At 43.5% G+C, this 18662-nt stretch overlaps 2 protein-coding genes across 2 annotated transcripts in view; one reads left to right on the forward strand and one right to left on the reverse strand.

Annotated features, from left to right (window-relative positions):
- KCTD3 (potassium channel tetramerization domain containing 3) overlaps positions 1 to 9110 on the forward strand; it is a 28650-nt gene extending 19540 nt beyond the window's left edge. Inside the window, exons 11-18 of the mRNA XM_076334571.1 lie at positions 1699 to 1786; positions 1923 to 2039; positions 3131 to 3301; positions 4470 to 4625; positions 5643 to 5739; positions 7188 to 7372; positions 7475 to 7613; positions 7968 to 9110. Of these exons, the coding sequence (XP_076190686.1) occupies positions 1699 to 1786; positions 1923 to 2039; positions 3131 to 3301; positions 4470 to 4625; positions 5643 to 5739; positions 7188 to 7372; positions 7475 to 7613; positions 7968 to 8550 (1536 nt within the window). The 3' untranslated portion in view covers positions 8551 to 9110. The remainder of the gene's footprint in view (positions 1 to 1698; positions 1787 to 1922; positions 2040 to 3130; positions 3302 to 4469; positions 4626 to 5642; positions 5740 to 7187; positions 7373 to 7474; positions 7614 to 7967) is intronic.
- A 966-nt stretch (positions 9111 to 10076) lies between these two features.
- USH2A (usherin) overlaps positions 10077 to 18662 on the reverse strand; it is a 405495-nt gene continuing 396909 nt past the window's right edge. The window contains exons 67-72 of the mRNA XM_076334572.1: positions 17946 to 18122; positions 16881 to 16964; positions 14947 to 15191; positions 13253 to 13324; positions 12542 to 12775; positions 10077 to 10208 (exon numbers count right to left, since the gene is read on the reverse strand). Coding sequence (XP_076190687.1) covers positions 10119 to 10208; positions 12542 to 12775; positions 13253 to 13324; positions 14947 to 15191; positions 16881 to 16964; positions 17946 to 18122 — 902 coding nt within the window. The 3' untranslated portion in view covers positions 10077 to 10118. The remainder of the gene's footprint in view (positions 10209 to 12541; positions 12776 to 13252; positions 13325 to 14946; positions 15192 to 16880; positions 16965 to 17945; positions 18123 to 18662) is intronic.

Here is an 18662-nt window from a genome sequence, read left to right on the forward strand (position 1 = left end):
AACAAAAACACAAAACCAAAACAACAAACAAAACCCAAAAAACCTCCAAATCCAACCAGTTTCAAGGTGCTTTCTGTACCTCAGGCTCTTTTGTTAGTAAGGAGAAAAAAAAAAAATCTTCCTTTAGAAGAGATCTTCATCTCCCTTTAGAACACGTTCTTCTTGAAGAACCCCATAAAGACTTAAGTGTCAGGGTTGTATCTCTGATCTTCAAATTCCTCATGAGAATACATGATATTTGTGTAACTGCTTTCCATGAGTTGCCCGTAGCTCTGGACTTAGTATGTAATCATGCTTGCTGCAGTGAGAGAGGTTTTGAGGAACAGAATGTGCCAGTGCCCCATTTCAGACCAACAACTTTGTTTCCTTTCAGGCTTTCTTTCCTGATGCTTTTCTAAGTTATACTTTAAGGAGGCTTAGTTTGTGCAAAGCTATCCTTCCTTAAACTGTGATTTTTGTATTTGATGTATTGCACCCTGAAGATGTAAATCTGACCCCCAGGAAAATATGCAGAAGCTATATTCATGTTGCAGCCTTCTCTGTAGGGCTAAGTTATAGGCTTAGAATATGTTTTAGGGGCTTACAGATTTTCCTTAGGTTAGGAATGGGTACTGGTTTAGAGTGCTAGCTCTTTGGGGTGCGGGGAAGTTTCTTTGGTTGATTTGTTTTGCTTTTATTCAACAGATTCATTGTAGGTATTTTGCAAATGATTTTGCAAGTTTCTGAAGCAATCAGAAGGATGCTGCTGGTCAGAGAGAAACGAGAACTTAAGCTGAAATTTCCATGAATTAGTATTCAGTGTCCATTAAGTGGACTGACTGAAACATATGGAGTACAGGACAAATGCTATGACTTTGTGCATGTTTGAGTGCTCTGGATAAAATGGCTTTTGGCTTTTTCCTCCTCAGGGCTGAAGCAAAAAAGAATTGATTGAGATAGGGGATCATACCTAGGATAAGCTAAACTTTTTCTTCTTTCCTTGAGATCTCTGTCCCACCTGAGGGGATAAGCACTCCTTTTGATCCTAGAGGGCAAAGAGAGGACGTTCTTAATCCCTTACCTTAAGTTGTAGACCAGTAAGTAAAATATGACAGGGCTGCCTTCCAGTTTACTCAGTGTGGATGTGTATTGGAAGTGGGAAGTTGTAATGGGACAATAATTTTTTTTTTTTCCCCTCATTATATATCTGCTGAAGGCTGAGATCTCCATAGAGGCTGGCAGAGGGACACAAGAACTGGGGGTAAAGGAAGGCTTAGAGAGGCAACATTTAGTTCCTTTGCCCAGCAACCTCTTAAGGAGTTGTCAGAAAGGGAAGAAGGGATAGGACAGAAAGTGTGAAGTACACTCATTTTGCGTATTAGAAAAAAAATCCTCTTTTGAAGATGTGGTTTAGCTGCAACGCTGTAAACTTTGTGCCTTCACATGGAGAAGGATCTTCCAGAGCAGTTGTTCTAACTTGTCTGCATGCTTCTGCTGAGCTCCATGGCTTAAGATCCAGTTTGGTAGAGGAATGTGATCTACCAGCAGTACTTTAAGAATGCCACTGTATGTGCGAGTGTGTGCACAACAGCTTCGGACCAGTACCAAACTCAGGTGTTCTTCAACAAAATGTACTGAAAATGTCTGAAAACTGAGAAAGTAGCAACCTAACTTCTTGATTTGTTTATTTTTATTTTTTTTCCTTTCTGTTTGCACTAGGTTCAGGATGTTGTTCCTATCACAAGCTATGATACTGCTGGGTCTTTTCTGCTGCTGGGCTGTAACAATGGCTCTATCTACTATATAGGTAAGAAGTGGGGGCAGGGCAGAATAAAAAGGAGGTGGTATTGAGCAGCTTTGTTCTTAAACTCTGTAGTTGGTCTAAGTTGCATCAGAACAACTCTGTCTATTCAGAGTAATAAACAAATGCCTCTTCCCCACAGACATGCAGAAGTTCCCATTGCGAATGAAAGACAATGATCTTCTAGTGACAGAATTGTACCATGATCCCTCCAATGATGCTATCACAGCGCTCAGTGTCTACCTCACACCTAAAACAAGTCAGTATTCTATCGCTGTCTCTTTGGTGAGAGTCTGTTACCGATGTGGGTTTTACCTTTTTTCTAAATGGACTTTTTCTATTGCTGCATAGCAGAGCTAAAGCAGACAAGGTAGCCCTTGACATAAACAATGAATTTTTCTTCCTTTAGTCATATTCAAATGAATGATGAACACTAGGCGTAACTGTTTCCCCTTACATCTGTACATATGTATAAATAGGTACATGTACTTACATGTATGTCTGCATACGCTTGTACATCATGCATTATACATTAATGTATAATGTAATAACATAATGCATCATATATTAATGCTTGTGCATAAAGTACCTTTGCTGGTTTTAAGCCTTTTACACAAGATATGCACTTAGATAATGAGTTGTATTCACTGAAATAGTTTCTGGTCAACTGGAGGCGGGGGGGAGACAACCTTGCTGTTGTGTCTAACCTTATAACCAATACACTAAAAACCATTTCCATACGCAGCTGAATGATGCTTAGCTATTGTGTCTATACACCCTTTTGCAATCACAGTGCAGCTATCTTTTAAATTAAAAAAAAAAAAAGCAACAAACAAACAAAAAAACCCACCCCAAACCAAAGCAAAACCCCAAAAAAAACAAACTGGGAGAAAGTGATTACTCACATAACTGTATCGATACCAGAGTGACCTTTTTAACTACAGTCCTCCCTGCTCTTGCCTTGCTTTCCCGTTTGTCTCCCACTAAGGCAGAAAAATAAACTGTATGTGGCACGTGTTGACCATATCACTGTGAGGAGTGCCAAAATCTCCAGTCATATGACTTTATCCATCTCTTCTTTCACTTCCAGGAGGGAGGAGAGAATGGGAGAGAAGGCTGTTGTTAAGAGAGTGTTGAAGAGTGTAGTATGGGATTGAACAAATGTTGGGTTTCTTAAGTGGCAAAATGTCCTCTCTGTTCATGGGAAAATAATGACTAAACAGTGTTTAAAATAAATATCTATCTTACTGTGGAAGCTTGGAAATACTATTTTCTACTGCCTCATTCCCTGGCCCCAGTAAGACAAGCTTTCATTCCTGGGGGGAACAACTGTGTTCTTGCTTGCTTTAGGTGTAAGTGGCAATTGGATTGAGATTGCATATGGCACAAGCTCTGGAGCAGTGAGGGTGATTGTACAGCACCCTGAAACAGTTGGGTCTGGGCCTCAGCTCTTTCAGACCTTCACAGTTCATCGAAGTCCTGTTACGAAGATCATGCTCTCAGAGAAACACCTTGTGTCAGGTAATCTTTTTTTCTGTGCACAAATTTGTATTGGCAGTTCTCCCCTCCTCCGGAGCAATGAAGTATTTGCTTTATAAATTGCATTGTTCCCACGTGGGATAGAAATAAGTTGGACAGATTTGGGGGTGGGGGAGGGGCTACTTTGGCTTGGATCCTCTTTCTTAAAGTAAGCATTCTTCAAAGCCTTTAGCAGTTAAAAGGCCTAGGTTTTATTTGACCAGATACTGAAACAACTCACTCTTTCATTTGTGTCTTATTCCAAGGTTGCCATTTGTGGAAATAAAAGGGTTTGTAAACAAATGTATCCCTGTCAAGTCTTATTGTTGTGGGCAGGTCCTTTAGGACTTGTCTTCTTTTAACAGCCTTTCAGGAGCTTTCTGGGTTGCAGCAAAATGTGCACCATCTCCTCTTGGGCCCTAGCAAAAGCCTTCCCATGGCTTCCAAAGGCTGTCTGTGTTTCTTCTTTTCTCAGCAGTCTCCCAGTGTTTGTTGTGCTATCCTGTTTGTCCTGTCTTATGCTCAGGAAAGTGTCTTGCTTTCAGGGAAGATGCAATCGCTCTTCCCTCTGTAAGAATCTATTTCACCCAGAATCCAGCAACCAGGGCATGACAGAGAACAGCTTTACCTTCTGCTGCTATCCCCCATTTTTTTTTTAAAAAGGAACAGGAAACATGGCGTCCAATTATACTGCAAACAAACAGCCCAGAGGTCATCCATTGCCCTGCAACTTGGTGCCAGGAAAGGGCACATCAGTATGTAGAAAACTGAGTAACTGATGAATGAAATAGATGAGCACTGTTGTGTGACCAGGGTTCCGCTGCCAGACTGCTCTCATGACATGTCTTGTCCTAGCATCTGCGCACAGAGGATGGAAGTGTGCTGTAGGCTACTGGTGCTGACTCAGTCAGACCTTAATGTTGTGTTCCACCTGCCTCAGTTTGTTTCTTGAATTTCTGTGGGAAGAGACAAAACTAATAGAAAACAGGACATCAGCAACGATTTGTAGATTGTTAGATAATTGTCTGGAGATGCTATATGACCTGACATTGACTAAATTCTGCTTGATTGCTCAATCTTGAAAAACTATCATATAGAAATCATTAGAGAAGTTTATCTCAAAAGTTTTGTCATCCTCTGTAAATGTCATTGTACATCTTTTCCTTTCTAGTTTGCGCTGATAACAACCATGTACGGACATGGACTGTGACTCGGTTCCGGGGCATGATTTCAACTCAGCCAGGCTCAACACCTCTTGCATCATTCAAAATCTTATCCCTGGAGGAAGCAGAGAGTCATGGCAGTTACTGTTCTGGAAATGACATTGGTAGGATGTCTCTCGAATGTGCTGTGCTGAGCCTGTACATTCACTGGTCTCATAAAGGTTTAACAGACCTTCAACCCTATAACATGCAAGTCAGCTGATGGGTGTAAGCTCTTATATACTGCTCCCCCCTTGAAAAGATGGTAGAGATCTGTAAGATTCACCTGGAAATACTCACTATTTAGGCTGTATAGAGTGAGTAAGTACACTTAAAGGGCTTACTCTGAAGGTGAGAAAAAGAGTAGGGAAAAACTTTCGATCACAGATGCTATACCTCTTCCTTGAGCAAACTGATGTAGCATTTCACTTTTGGTTTAACTAGAGAATATCAGAAAGCACAGGAGATTGTATTAAAGCAGGTGAGCATAACAAGGTTTGGGTATACTGCAAATTCCAGTTCACTGTTCAGTTGGGGTTAAATGATGCACATGTGAAAAACTCTTAAATGAATTTGAAGTTGTGACAAAGCTTACTGAAGCCTTGAAACGACAGAGGCAAATGGTGCTAGCACATTGCTATAGCAAGATACTGAAGGAATGCATGTCAGTAAATGTGAGTAGACAGATAGGCTAGATTCCTTTTGTGGTCCGAGTCTTGCAAATGAACCTTTGATGAATAGGATGCCCTATGAACACAGGGTGGGGTCAGTCCTATGGCAAGAAATCTGATTAAGCCTTTAGACATCTAGGAGCTACAAAATAAGAAAGTACTTATTATTATAGAGGCCTAACGTAAAGTCTGTACTGCCATAGGAATTCCTCCAGGAATATACAGGAAGCTCAGGAATGGGTGTCATTTAAAACAAATGAAAAAAAACCACCCTTAAGATTTGTATCTGTAGAGGCTCCTAACTATTAGATGGCTTTTTCTAGCTATTAGTTGTCTTTGGTTCCCTGGGCCCGATGCTTTAAAGTTGCAGTGATCATAATATGAGTTTGGGTCTTCAGGACTGTGTGGGGAAGGTGGTGAGGGAATTGAAACAAAAACCCCCCAAAAAGTGATCTGTCGTCTTTTCTCTAGGACCCTTTGGTGAACGTGATGATCAACAGGTGTTTATCCAAAAAGTTGTTCCCATCACCAATAAGCTCTTTGTAAGGCTGTCTTCAACTGGGAAAAGGTACCTTCATGTTAGGTTTTTAAGCGGGAAGGGAGCAGGACTCTTCAGGTGGTGGGGTCTCCCATCCCTTGGGGATGCATGTGGTTGCACTTAGTAAGTTTCTAATGTGCTTGACAGCTCTGGCTGAACTCTGGTTTGTGTCCTAGTAACAGAACTGTACTTAACGATCTAGTCTGTTACCTAGAAGCCAAATGGCATTTTGAAAAAAATGTGGTATCAGAGACTCCATGATGGCTCACCTGCTGAGCTCACAAAACAAACATTTGTGTGCCTATGCAGAATCTGCACCTCTCAGCCATGGTACGATGCTAACATTAAATTGCAAAACTAATGCTGAAGTTGCTGGTGGCAGGGATTATGCTGCTCACAAACGTAGACAGGGAAGCAGCCTCTCTTTCTTTGCACTTGTCTTTGAAGATATTGGAACCTTTAAAACTGAGAGACTGTCTTCTAGGTTAGCTACACAATTATTTACTTAGGCTTGACTTCATAATATTCTACTACATTGCTGCCAATGTAGTAAAAAAAGTTGCCAAATAACCACAAGCTGCTTTTCTTCCGGTTAGGCTAGGAAGATGGCAAGAGATCAGAAAAGATGGTGCATCTCAGTTCTATGCTTCTTATTAGGCAAGAGATGCAAGAATAACAACTTTGAATCTGGGTGAAAACATTCATGCCTTAACACTATAGGCATCTGAATTGAGGACAGAAGCCCTGCGGATTACTGATGTGCCTTCTCCCCCCCCCCCCCCCCCCCCCCCTTACTTCAGGCTAGATTTGTATGTAGTGGAGAGTTTTATTAGATGACTTATTTTGGCACTTCCTGGGTAAAAAGCTCAATACAAGGGGCCAGTAAAACAAATTACCCAGAATATGTGAGGTTCTGGTGTGGAGTCAGGCTTAGCAGCTTAGTTTTGGGACTCTTTTTCCTCTCACTCCCCACATAAGCTACTAAAATAAAGGGAAGAAACCAATGGAGATCTACCATGTCAAGTGATATTGCAGTTGTCGTAAGACAAAAGTTATATGTATAGATAACCTTGGATTTATCGTCCTTGGATTTTTTTTTGCATATCTTTTATATGGTTAAATGTGCTGTTTGTGCAGGTTAGTTTCCTGGAGCGTCTAGCATATGAAGGGACTAGTTGCTGTCATTGTTGTGAGCGCCTTACGTTTCTAACCATTGCAAACTGAAAATAGACATCGAACGTATGGGGGTTCTCTAATAAAAATAAGTAGTGAGACTGCAGAGGGATTGGGCGGGAAGGTACTGTCTGCAGCTGAGCAGCAATGCTGGTCTTGCAGGGGAAGGAATTTCGTCTGGAAGAAAGGTCTTTTTCTGATGGCAAGTTTGGTGCCTTCTCAGAAGATGAAAACAGTACTGACTTTACTGACTAAACTCTGCCAGGTGCAATTGTTTTGGTAACTTGGGGTTTCTCTTCCTGTAGGATCTGTGAGATCCAGGCAGTTGACTGTACTACCATCTCGTCATTTACCGTGCGAGAATGTGAAGGATCCAGCAGAATGGGCTCCCGGCCACGCCGCTACCTCTTCACTGGGCATTCAAATGGCAGCATCCAGATGTGGGACCTGACCACAGCTATGGACATGGTTAATAAGAGTGAAGACAAAGGTAAGTTCTGTTGTGCCAGGACTGTGATGTCATTCTTTTTCTGTCCTCACATGTGCATGACTACGGTAAGTGGACTTGGGCACTAAGAGCTGTCTCTTTCAGACGTTGGCGGCCCCACAGAGGAAGAGCTGCTCAAGTTACTTGACCAGTGTGACTTGAGTACGTCTCGCTGTGCCACACCCAACATCAGTCCTGCCACCTCAGTAGTTCAGCCAAACCGGCTTCGGGAATCTAATTCCAGGTAGGTCAGCAAGGGTGGCACCTGCTGCAGACACCAAAGGTTTTACCCTTCAGGGTAGGCAAAGCGGGGTTTGGCGACCTGAATGCTGTAGCTGAGCCCCTGAATCCATGCCCTGAGTGTCTTGAACTACACACACGTACGCCTTGATTTCTGTTGGTTTATATGTGTGCGGATTGAAGTATCATACGAGAATTTGGAAGTAAGTGATCTGGAAGCCCTTGTGTGGGGGTTATGATGCTCTCTTAGTGGGAGTTGCAGTGGTGGGTGGGAGGAGGGCGTGCAGAAGAACCGGCTGCTATTCTCAGCCTAATATCTGCTCTTCTTGTCCTTGGTTGTTGGTTTTCTTTTTTGAAGCCTCCAATTGCAGCACCACGAAACAATCCATGAAACAGCCACGTATGGTTCTGTGCGGCCATACAGAGAAAGCCCTCTATTGGCAAGAGCAAGGCGGACGGAGAGCTTTCACAGTTACCGGGACTTCCAGGCTTTCAACTTATCTAGCAAAAGCCCAACGGAAAAGGCAGCTGCTGCAAACGGGAATTCAAGCCAGACAGAGGCCAGGAAGGCAACAGCGGAGGGCAGTGCAGCTGAGAGGAAGGCAGTCCTGACAACAGCACTTGAAGTGCGAGGCACAGGCATGACAGATGCAGGTGGGTGTTGCAGTACAGAGGTTCACCATCTGCCAGAGAGTTCTCTGGATCTCAAAAGAAGAGGACCAGAAGAGGAGAGTGAAGCCAAAGCAGAAAGCAGAAAGAAAATGGGGTTTGAAGGAGCTGGCTTCCTGGGAAGGAAGAAAGTGCCTCTCCTGCCCTCTACACCAGCCCTTGCTGAAGGTGGGCCTGAATTACCTGGTGTGGCTTCTCCATCGCCTACGAAGACAGCTGCTTCACCACGTCACCGGAAGAATGACTCATCCTGCCAAGACTATGGCTTGTGAAAACATGACTGGTGGGAAAGATGAGGTGCAGGTGCCCTCTGGCTGGTAGCAGGCATAACATTACGTGTTGTGGGTTGTTTCTTGAATGGGACTTTGTTCTGATACCCAGAATGAAAATTGTAAGCTTATGAGAAAGGACCTGGCTGCCGCCAAACCTTTGAAGAGTTGTCCACCTCAATGTGTGGCGTTACGTAATGCTCCAGTATGTAGTACGGTACTTGGTCCAAAATACTGTTGTGCATTTTTGCGTAAACATGGTCAGGCATGTGGTATGTTGTGATTATTTTTGTTTGGGGGAAGGGAGGGTGCTAAAGGAATACTTGGTTGCTCAGTGGAAGACGCCTTTTAGACGCAGCCACACATTGCTCTGCAGAGCTGCTGCTGTCTTGGCTGGATTTTGCCTAATTCACAGGGCTGCCTCTGTAGTCTTAAGAATGGAATCCTTGCTCTGTATGCTGCTGTCTGAAATCTGAAATGTTTTGTCCAGGTTAAAGAGGAAGCTATTTAAAATAGCATATTATTTTGCCTCTTAGTCCAAATAAACTGCCAGAGGAACGTTGCTTGTGCTTTCTGAAAATGTGTGGTATCAGATGATGGGTTTTGCTGATTGTGGCTGAGAGTGTGCATAAAAATATGCTTGGCAGAATACACAGAACTGGCAGTCTCTTGAGGGCTTCCTTGTCACTTTCTCTTGAAAAAGGACAGAGATGAATATGGGAATAGGTTTACTGTCATGGTATAATAATTCTCAATTACAAGTGCCTTGACATGATACTTCCTACCTGTGTTGCACTGGCTGCTTGCTGTTTGCTCCTAGCTTACTGTGGGTGGTGAGCAAATTTTATTGCCTGTAGATTAGTAATACATAAGCAAAAGGGAAAACTGTGACAGCAAGTGTTTAATAGGGAGTGGGTTAGGAGGTTTTCTACCTCTGAAAAAGCATGCTTGGAGTTAAGCATTAATTAATGGCTTTTTTTATTTTTTTTTTTTAGACTTGAGCCGAGAGGGTGGGGAAGAGGGAGGGAGAGGATGCAAAGGTTAAAGCAACTCTGTAAGAATTCCTTCATTTGCTGTTTATTCGCCTGTGCCTGAACGCGATTTTGTGGTGGAGCTTTGTCAGGCCAGGAAAAGACATGGCTATGCTGCCACGAAGGCCTCTTTTAGCCACAATGCTGTTTTTTGGACAGGTGAAAGACTTTCCTTTACCAAACACGCTGCCCCCTCCCACCCCCACAACCCTCCTCAACTGTGAAAGTTGGATGAGAGACAAAGATGAGAGCCTCTACCTTCACAGTCTTCTACTACTGTATGACTTAGGGATTTTCAAACTGTTCTCTTACCTTTCTGAGGTGTCAGCGCTAACACGCAGTTTTTACTATACAGTTAAAGAGATGGTGAAAGAAAGGCCAACTTACCCCCCCACATCCCCTCCCAACAAACAGTTTTGTCTTTTAATTAGTGGGCATGGGGTGGGGAAACAGCAGCCCTATCCCCTCCCCGAAAGGCCATGCAGGCTGCTTTTGGCAAGTTACCCACTTCCCATTTTCTAGAGAAGGTGGTTGTGTTCTTCAGAGGTGGGTGTCAGTGAATGTGGTGTGCTCCTTGGTGACTGTGCTGAAGCCTTTGATGACATTGACAAGATCTTCTTCATCTACATACTGTTAGGAGAGGAGAAAAAAAAAGCATGTAAGTCAAAGCTGTACCAGACTAAAGGCGATTCCTTCATTTCTCTTTCTTCCCACCCCCTAAAAGGTGGTTCTGAAATGGTCAGATAAATAAGTGCATTTCTACCTCTCTCATTCCTCCCAGCATGCGGTAAGAACCTAAGGCGCTCAAGCACCTGAATCCAAACCATCTAGATTTTCATAGTAAGCAGTAAGTTAAAAAAAAAAAAAAAAAAAATCAATTACTGTATATATCTGACAAATGGTAAATAAAATAGTGTTTGTTACAGTGTGATGGGGAACTTGGAGAGGTGAAAAGAAAAAGAATACATGTTTACATTTATGTTTTGTATAACAACCACGTCGCCCATGATTTAGGTAAGATTTTGTTCTTCAAGCTTCTAAAGGAGGGTCTGAGCTTCTTCCAACTGCACTCATGCTAATGCATTGAGCCAGAGAAAGAGTTGAAAGCAGGAGAAAAATAAATGGTCTGTTTCCATTGCATAAAGAGATCGCCAGCAGTGTTACTGCAGGTACGTGTCCTGGGCCACTTCAACCATTCAGTATATTAATTTGCAAGATGGACAAAGGGTTGAACAAAACTTGCTGACAGTCCTAAGCTACTGAGTGTAATAAAGGGAAGAACTGAGTGAAAAGCATTGCAGGAGGTTTGTGTGCAAGAGAGTAGCTGAGGAACGCAGGAGCAGAGGCAGTTAGGTTCAGGGAAATGTAAAGCAGTGTACAGAGGGTGGACAGAGGAGCCCAGCTTTGTATATATAGTTGCTGATTTTAAAAAGCAGCTGAGCTCGTGCTGTCAGGGTTGTTTGCTACCAAAAGTGAGAGGATGTCTTTGTTCTCCTGCTCCTACCACTTCTGAAACTCATTGGAGTATTCTGTAAACCAGTTCTAACATACCAACATGCAGTCTGCGTACGGGGGGGGTTGCAAGCTAAACCAAATCGTCGTGTTAGCACAAGATAAGCAGATAGAGCAAGAGCTTCTTTTCTTAGCATTGGGAAGCTGTTCTTTTGGCTGAGATCATGCAGAGGTACGCCCTTGGTGGGCTGTTAGTTCGTGAGGAATTAAATCAGGAGGATGTGATATCTCTGAGAAAATGACTTAAGGCTGAGTCACAATACCGTTGACGCAGGAAGTCCATGAGCTGCAGAGTGCAGGCTGGAAGGTTAACCTGTACCTATAGGGGTTTTGCCTAGAGCTAAGTATTGCTATATTCTTACTTAAGCCTTACCAGCTTCCTTGGTCCTGCTGTTATGGTCTAAGCAGGTGTGGCAGCCATGGTAGCAGCACCCCTGTACTGTGGCATGCCTATACGTTCCAGTCCTTCCTAGCTGTTTGGTTTCCTGAAGGCGAAAGCCCAAGGAAGCTGCCTGGATTTGTGTGCCAGACCATCCTCCAGTTCACTTTGCATTTTGGACAAGATCCACTCAATGATAATGGCACACTCCATCTAACTTTGTTACTACCTCACATGCCCCTGACCCCCATCTGTCCCCTTTTTAGGAACCTTATTAGCTCTTTCTGGGAGCAGAGGCATCTCGCTGGCCCCCGAACCTCTTCCCACACGTTTGCTCAGGGAAGGGTGGAGGTTAAAAAGCCTGTTTCCTGGTGACGAAGAGGAAGGGAAGTTGCCACTGTCCTTGACTTGAGAATCATAACTTCTTGTATCTGTGTGTTCAGGTCCATGTTGGTGACACTGGCCAATCCTGTCCTTTCCTATATTAAAAGACAGATACTCTGCCTGCCCCCCCCAACCTCCTAGTCCCATGTGGGCAGAGTTTGAAGTCATTTGTCACGAATGCCAGAAGATCTGAGCATTCACACAATCTCTGCATTGTGACTGAGGAGAGGACAGAGAGCAGGTTTCATCAGCAATTGGGTCCAAGGTCACAGAACAGGAGTCACTAGAACACAAGCTCCTGCTTCTGGCACTGAATGTGTGAATGACGCAAAGACATCCCTCCTCACACGTACATTTGCCGAAATGTATGGAGAGAAAAGCCTATGAGTTGACCAAATAGAGGGGAATTCTTCAAGGTGCATATCCCTGGTAGACCATGGAGTTATTGGTTCAAAGGAAACCACAGGCAGCTGCATGTGGACCCCTCACATCCTATAAGAGCGGCTCCAGACAAGAGTGATAGGCAGGAAGGATTTTGAGGATCTAACCTCTGACCATGTCCTTCTAGGTCTTTTGGCTGTATCTCCAGCAGCTTTTGATATTTAGACCTTTTCATGATTCTAACAGAACAAACAAATCACTAAGCAGCTGACACACAACAGCATCACAGAGGAACAGGAGTCCTTACCAAGCCACGACCGGTAGTGCGATGACTGCGAATAATGGCATCCCAAGGTGGTTCTTCAGCAAGAGACTTTTTGTCATAGAGGTTGAGCAGCTGGCTGACACTACGATGAAGAGAGGCTTGGGAATATGTGCGACTGAGCTGGCTCTGACTTGGTCTTCTTGCCCCAGATGCGATATGGACGCTATGGTTGCTCATGGGAGAACCAGCTCCTGGAATTTTTGTATCTGCCAGCCCCTACGAGGAAGACACAAACTAATACATCAAAAATAAAGGGCATGGTCTCAAACACTCTATCTGAACAAAACCAAAGCAGGAGTGGAAGAGAACAAACTCATGCTTCAAAAATCATGCAGAGTTTTATAAACAGGAGAAAAGAAAAAAAAAAAAATGGACCTTTCCCCATTGTAGGACAGTCATATTAAAAAGGAAAAAAACCAACCCTGTAAAACAGGACTTTCCTCTCCCTAATTTTTTTTTTTTTTTTTTAAAGTAGCCAACAGGCAGAGGTCCAAAGATTTTTTGACTACCAGAATGATAGCCCAGACTTGCACAGCAAGGGGATGTTAGCAGACTTCCTTTTTCAGTTATCACGACCAGGGAAAAGACATTCACCCACCAGGAGAAACATGCAATGTAAGATGCCTTCGTGCATGCTCTTTGGGTCACCTGGCACATCACACATCTTGCAACTCTGCAAGCTAACAACTCTACCTCGAAGTGCATTGTGTAACTTTTGAGAGTGACACTGCTTGATGAATCAGACGTGTCAGCAATGGTCTCAAACTGAGATTAAAGAGAGGGAGGAAAAGCATTAGGGCAGGGCAAGGTGCAACGCAGGTGCAGTCTGTTCCTTACGGAGGGTGTGAATTAGCTGCAGCTCTGTGAAGGGGAGCAATGTAGCAGGATGTGGGGGACTAAGAGAACTGGCAAAGATGAGGCAGTATTTAACTTTTAACTGGTCATCGAGTACCGCGTGGGCAGCCAGCATTGCTTGCCACACGACCTCACTAACAATTGTAAAACACAAGCGATTTTGCCACTTCATAGTAGCTTTATCCTAACTTCTCAGATTAAGTCCTTCAACTGATGCACTGTAGAATCTTCCTTTCTATTAAGTCCATGAGCTTCTGGAAAAAGGAAAAAAAGAAAAAAGGAAAAGACGGGGCAGGAACATGGAAAGGAGTTGTGCAGGCATGCCAACAGCAAAGACATTTTAAAGTCAAGAGGAACAACACAATATGACAGACTGTAGAGGAAAAGGAATCAAAACCATGAGACCAAAAAAAAAGTTTCTTATGCTCTTAGCCTTTGCCAGGAGAAGGGGCACGCTGGAAATCCCATTGTTTCCAAGAGCTCCTTCGTTGAGGCACAGATGCAGCTTCTTGGCACCGAGACAAGAAGGAACAGAATGCGTGAAGGATGCAGGAGTCACTATCCTGCTTGATGGTGCTCACAGGAAAAAGAAGCTGAGAAGTGACAAGAAGAATCATCTCACGGCCTGTGCCTGGGAAGAAGCACGGAAACGGAAGGCACTGCTGCTCCCTTTCTCAGTCTCGTAACAATTGCCATATTCCTTTTGTCTTGCTTTTCCTCAAAGGGTAGGATAGCACTACTACTCTGCTACATGGTGCAACATGTTCTTTATCCATATTTTTTACAGAATTGTAACTTGTCATAATAAAAAATGATACAAAGCCTTCCTCTTTATCACTCCCCAGCAGTCCTCCTCCCACCTCTCCAGCGGTCCCGCTGTGGCTCTGTGCACAGATGCACACGCACATTTTGTGAAGTTCCTTAGCTTTTCCCTGGTTGCACTCACTCTCCCCCAAACCTTCCTGGCATGCAGCTCGTCCTAGAGCAGTCCAACTGGGTTGTGGGTGGATATTAGAAAGAAACGGAGCCTCTCCCTAAGTCCTGCTTTTTACAGGCACATTTCATGGATACCTGACAAAGACTGTCAGATTGATCCTGGTTAGCCATCCACAACTGGTAGTTGGGAACACGTGCAAGGTTCCTCTGAAAAGCACATTTTATCACCTACCTTCTCACAGCATGCCAAGGCCTTTTCAGCTCTATTGCAGATGTCAGCTAACGTCAGGTGACGTCAGTGGCTTTGCATTTTCCGTGACTCCAGATCCAAAGTTTGTCTTAGGCATCAGAAGCATTTGAGGGCCTGCAGACCAGGTGCCATAGGGCTCTTTTTGGACTAAGCACCTGTAGCCTGTCTCTCTGTGCCTGCATAGGTACACCAGACAGCCTTTTCCTACACTGAACAGCCTTCATTTGGTAACCGAGTGCAACAAAATGGTGGAAGGAGGAAGAAAAACTGTGTGTGGGTTTGGGGGAGGGGGCCAGATAAAAGTATAACATGATGGATACACAACATTGCATTTTACCAAACGTACCGGATGGGTTTCACCTGATGAATACACACTCATTGGTGACGTTCTTTTCTGGAGTGGAACTAAAGGAGGTCTGTCTCGTGCATAGGGTTGCTTGTGGACTTTCCTTTGAAGAATTAAGGAGAGAAGAATAGCCAAGAGGATCAAACCTAGAACTACCATCAGCACTGCAAACCACAACTCATTGTAGAATTTTGCACGTTTGGACTCCGCTTTGTCCTTCTCCCCAGGTGTTGTCAAGATCAGACCTGTAAAAATCAAGAGGGATTGGGGGAGAAAGGGAATGTTATTTCAGAAAGCGTTTAACAATATGCTATCCCTTTTCATCGCTAATAAATTAGGCAGAAATTTAAGTAATTTTGTCATCATGTGCTTATTTGCACTTATGTTCAAGGTGGTATAATGGTTCAATATGCTAGCGGGCTATAATAAAAAGCTTACTACCCTCAGGAGACCCTGCTTAAAGTTCTGGCATTGCTGCTCAGGCTGGAAATCACCACTGCATCAGCAGCTCTTGAGAAAGGAGGCAGTGGAGGTGGAATGCGAAAAAAAAAAGGGTTCTCCAAGTAACCTTGAAGAGTGGAAATGACTACGGTAATTTCAGAGCTGTACGGACAGAGGACATTCTCTCCAGCACTGTGTCGTGGCAGGGCTGTGCAGTTAAAAAGAGAAAGGGAGGAAGACTGAACCGAAATGAGTGATAAATTAATACAAAAGCAAACAACATGAAACATTTCATTCCTCCTTCCCCGCCTGTTAGGAAAAAAACAGCCACTTGATTGGCTTTGCTTATACACAACACAAGCGTAAGAAATCTGAGTGACAGGATTTCCTGGTTATTTGCAATCCTACATGCGAATCCAGACTCTTTGCTAAGGAATTTCCATCACCTTCGCTTGCAAGCCTCTGCTGCAAGTTGCCTGTGGTGCTGATCGAGTTTGCAGTACACTCTGGGTACAAGCAGCGATCAAAAGAAAAAAGAGGCAGACTGTGGAAGGTGATGGATGTAGAGTAACTGGGGACATTTTATAATGCCTTTACAGCAGCCTTGCCTGAAATTCTGCAGGAGGACGGAGTGAGAGCATGAAAAGGGATATAAGGGAAATGCAGTGTAAAGAGTAATTGCAAAGACAAGGCCCGTCTATTTTAAGAAGCTGAACAAGATGCAACTCAAAAAATAAATAAATAAATCAAAACCGATGTGTCAGTTAGAAATGGTTTGAGCTTAGCTTTGCTTCCCAGAAAACTAAGGAGATAAAATCCTGAAACTTTTTACCGGTAGGCATCTACTACTCAATGGACAGCAACCGACTGGGATTTCATCGCACCAAACTCCTTTGCTTCCACAAAACAGGCAAAGGCCTCACGGACAGAAGGGAAACAACAGCAGGTATTATAAACCGGGTCCTGACAGCATCTCAGTATGACATTCTCATAAACTGCTTAGGGGAACATATCCCAGGTGAAGCTGCAGAGACTGGCTGGTTGGTTATAGGAAGGGAGCAGGCGGGTGCCCCTTGCTGGGGTGGGTGGGATGCAGAGAAAAGAGAGGATATGTATTTTCATTGTCAAACTGAGGAGGAGTGTGGGAGGACAGGACTAGAATTCAAGATAATCTTAATTTGGAAATAAAATCTGGAAGAGAGCAGATTCTATTCAGGAGGAAAAAGCACTACGTTTTTGGAGCAAAATATTTGTGTAAAAATAAAAGAAAAAACTATTACACGTCTGGAGAAAGGATCTGAAGCTGATGATGTAAAGAAACAGAAAGCCATCCATGGCAAAGACATTACCTACATACCTCATACCCTAAAGATGCTAAGGAATCCCCTGATCCTGCAAAGAGATGCCATCCTGTCTGGCATGCGCGACACATCAAATTTCTACCACAAACACATAAAATCAATAGGTGCTAGGTAATTTCTTCACATATTTACCAACTCCATCTCCAGCGCTGTACTTGATGACCGGTGTCATGGCGCTCCCTTCATCGGTGATACAGGTCACTTGAAACAAAAAGGCTGAGCAAAAAGGTTAGAAAATACTGTCAGCAGGAGAAATTGAATTCTGTAGGTGCTGCTTTGTCACCATGATCCACCAGTAGAGATGGCCAGGTCTGAGAGAAGCCAAGGCAGGCACAGCACATAACCCATCATAACTCACCTCAGTCCCAGATCAGAGCCTCATAATCCCTTACACATGGGTATTAAACTTCTAAACTACGAACCATGGCAGATCATAGGTAGTCACCACTGTGATGTTGCTACTAATTACATTCCTTTTTCACCACCCACACCTCCCTCTTCTAATGACCTGTAGCTGTCAACTTTCAACTTATTCATCATTTTCTTCTAAATCCATCATACTCCGTTCATGACTGATAAAAAAATGTTAAGAATGTTTGAGTAAAAAAAATATGTATTAGCACCATTGCAGGAAAATAAAAAATAAATGACAAAATCCTTTAAAATAGAAAAACCCCAACACCTTAAAAACAGAAAACATTTTTTCTTTTTTTTCTTTTCTTTTTTTTTCTTTTTTTCCCCTGTTGACAGAGTTTCCTTTTATTTTAAAGACTGAAAATTTCTGAAAGAGAAACTAGATTTCAAAACATGGCTGATTCCAAGAGCTACTGACTTAGTTCTGCTTAAAGAAAGATTCAGGCTCCAGTCTTTTCGGAAGCTGAAGATTTCCATGCATTTCCCAGAGTGTAGCCCTGAAGGGTGGAATTGCAACGCAGCTCTAGGATTTGGGAAAGCTCGACCCTCACAATGAGCCAGAGCAGTCTCACCCAGTCGGGTAAAATGTTTAAGAGGAAGCTTAGCTCCAAGGGTTTTTGTTTCAAGCATCTGCTTACATGCACTTCAGTGTGTCTGTAGTATGCTCCTGTGCTCTTAGCTTGGGATGGCTATGGAGAGTTTTTCTTAAATTTAGCACACAATACTATTAATTTAGCTCACGAGTCTTTCACAGAGAGAAAGCTATTAGAAATTGAAACTGACTTTTGTCAGATGTCCTTGGTAAATACAGCTCAGTGTCAAAGCCACTGTAGATGCGTTGCCCGCTCTCAGTTAACGCGTACTCCTTCAGGCGGCCGTTCAGTACAAAAGTGCGGCTCCAGTCTATGTGGATGGTAGATAAATTGCTGACAACGGAGAATGGAGCCATGTACCGAGGTGCTGCAAAAGAAGGAAAAGAGCTCATTTCTAGCCAACAGGCATGACTGAGTTATACAGCGCAGAGAAAGAGACTCTGCATGATACAAGCTCTCTCTGTCGAGTGCACTCCCCCTCTCTCTCGTATACATGTGTATGAGTAGGGAAGATACAAGGAGAAAAGAGAAAGCTGCTGTAGCGTGCCAGCCTCTACACTGAGAAAGCAGAAATATCTCATATCTTTAAAATAAAGACCTAGAACTCCCTTCCTTTGCCTTTGTGTATGTGGTACAGACTCTAAAACTGTATAAATTAAATTCCAGCTTAAGGTGGGGGACAGGGAGACACAGGAGGCTGTACAAGTTCAGTTGCAGCATGCTGGGCTGTGGGAACCAAACTGCTGAGGAGAGGACTTTTTTGCAAGCCCCAAGAAATTTCCCAAGATCATCTTTTAACACAGGCACATACACGAAAACATGGGGTTTCAGAAAAGCAAGGGCAGACAGCAGGCAGAGAGAAAAGAAACCCAGAACTCACTTCAGGGAGGAAGAGTTCATCAGTTGG

The sequence above is a fragment of the Aptenodytes patagonicus genome, chromosome 3 (assembly GCF_965638725.1).
Source record: "Aptenodytes patagonicus chromosome 3, bAptPat1.pri.cur, whole genome shotgun sequence".
Taxonomy (NCBI): Eukaryota; Metazoa; Chordata; class Aves; order Sphenisciformes; family Spheniscidae; genus Aptenodytes; species Aptenodytes patagonicus.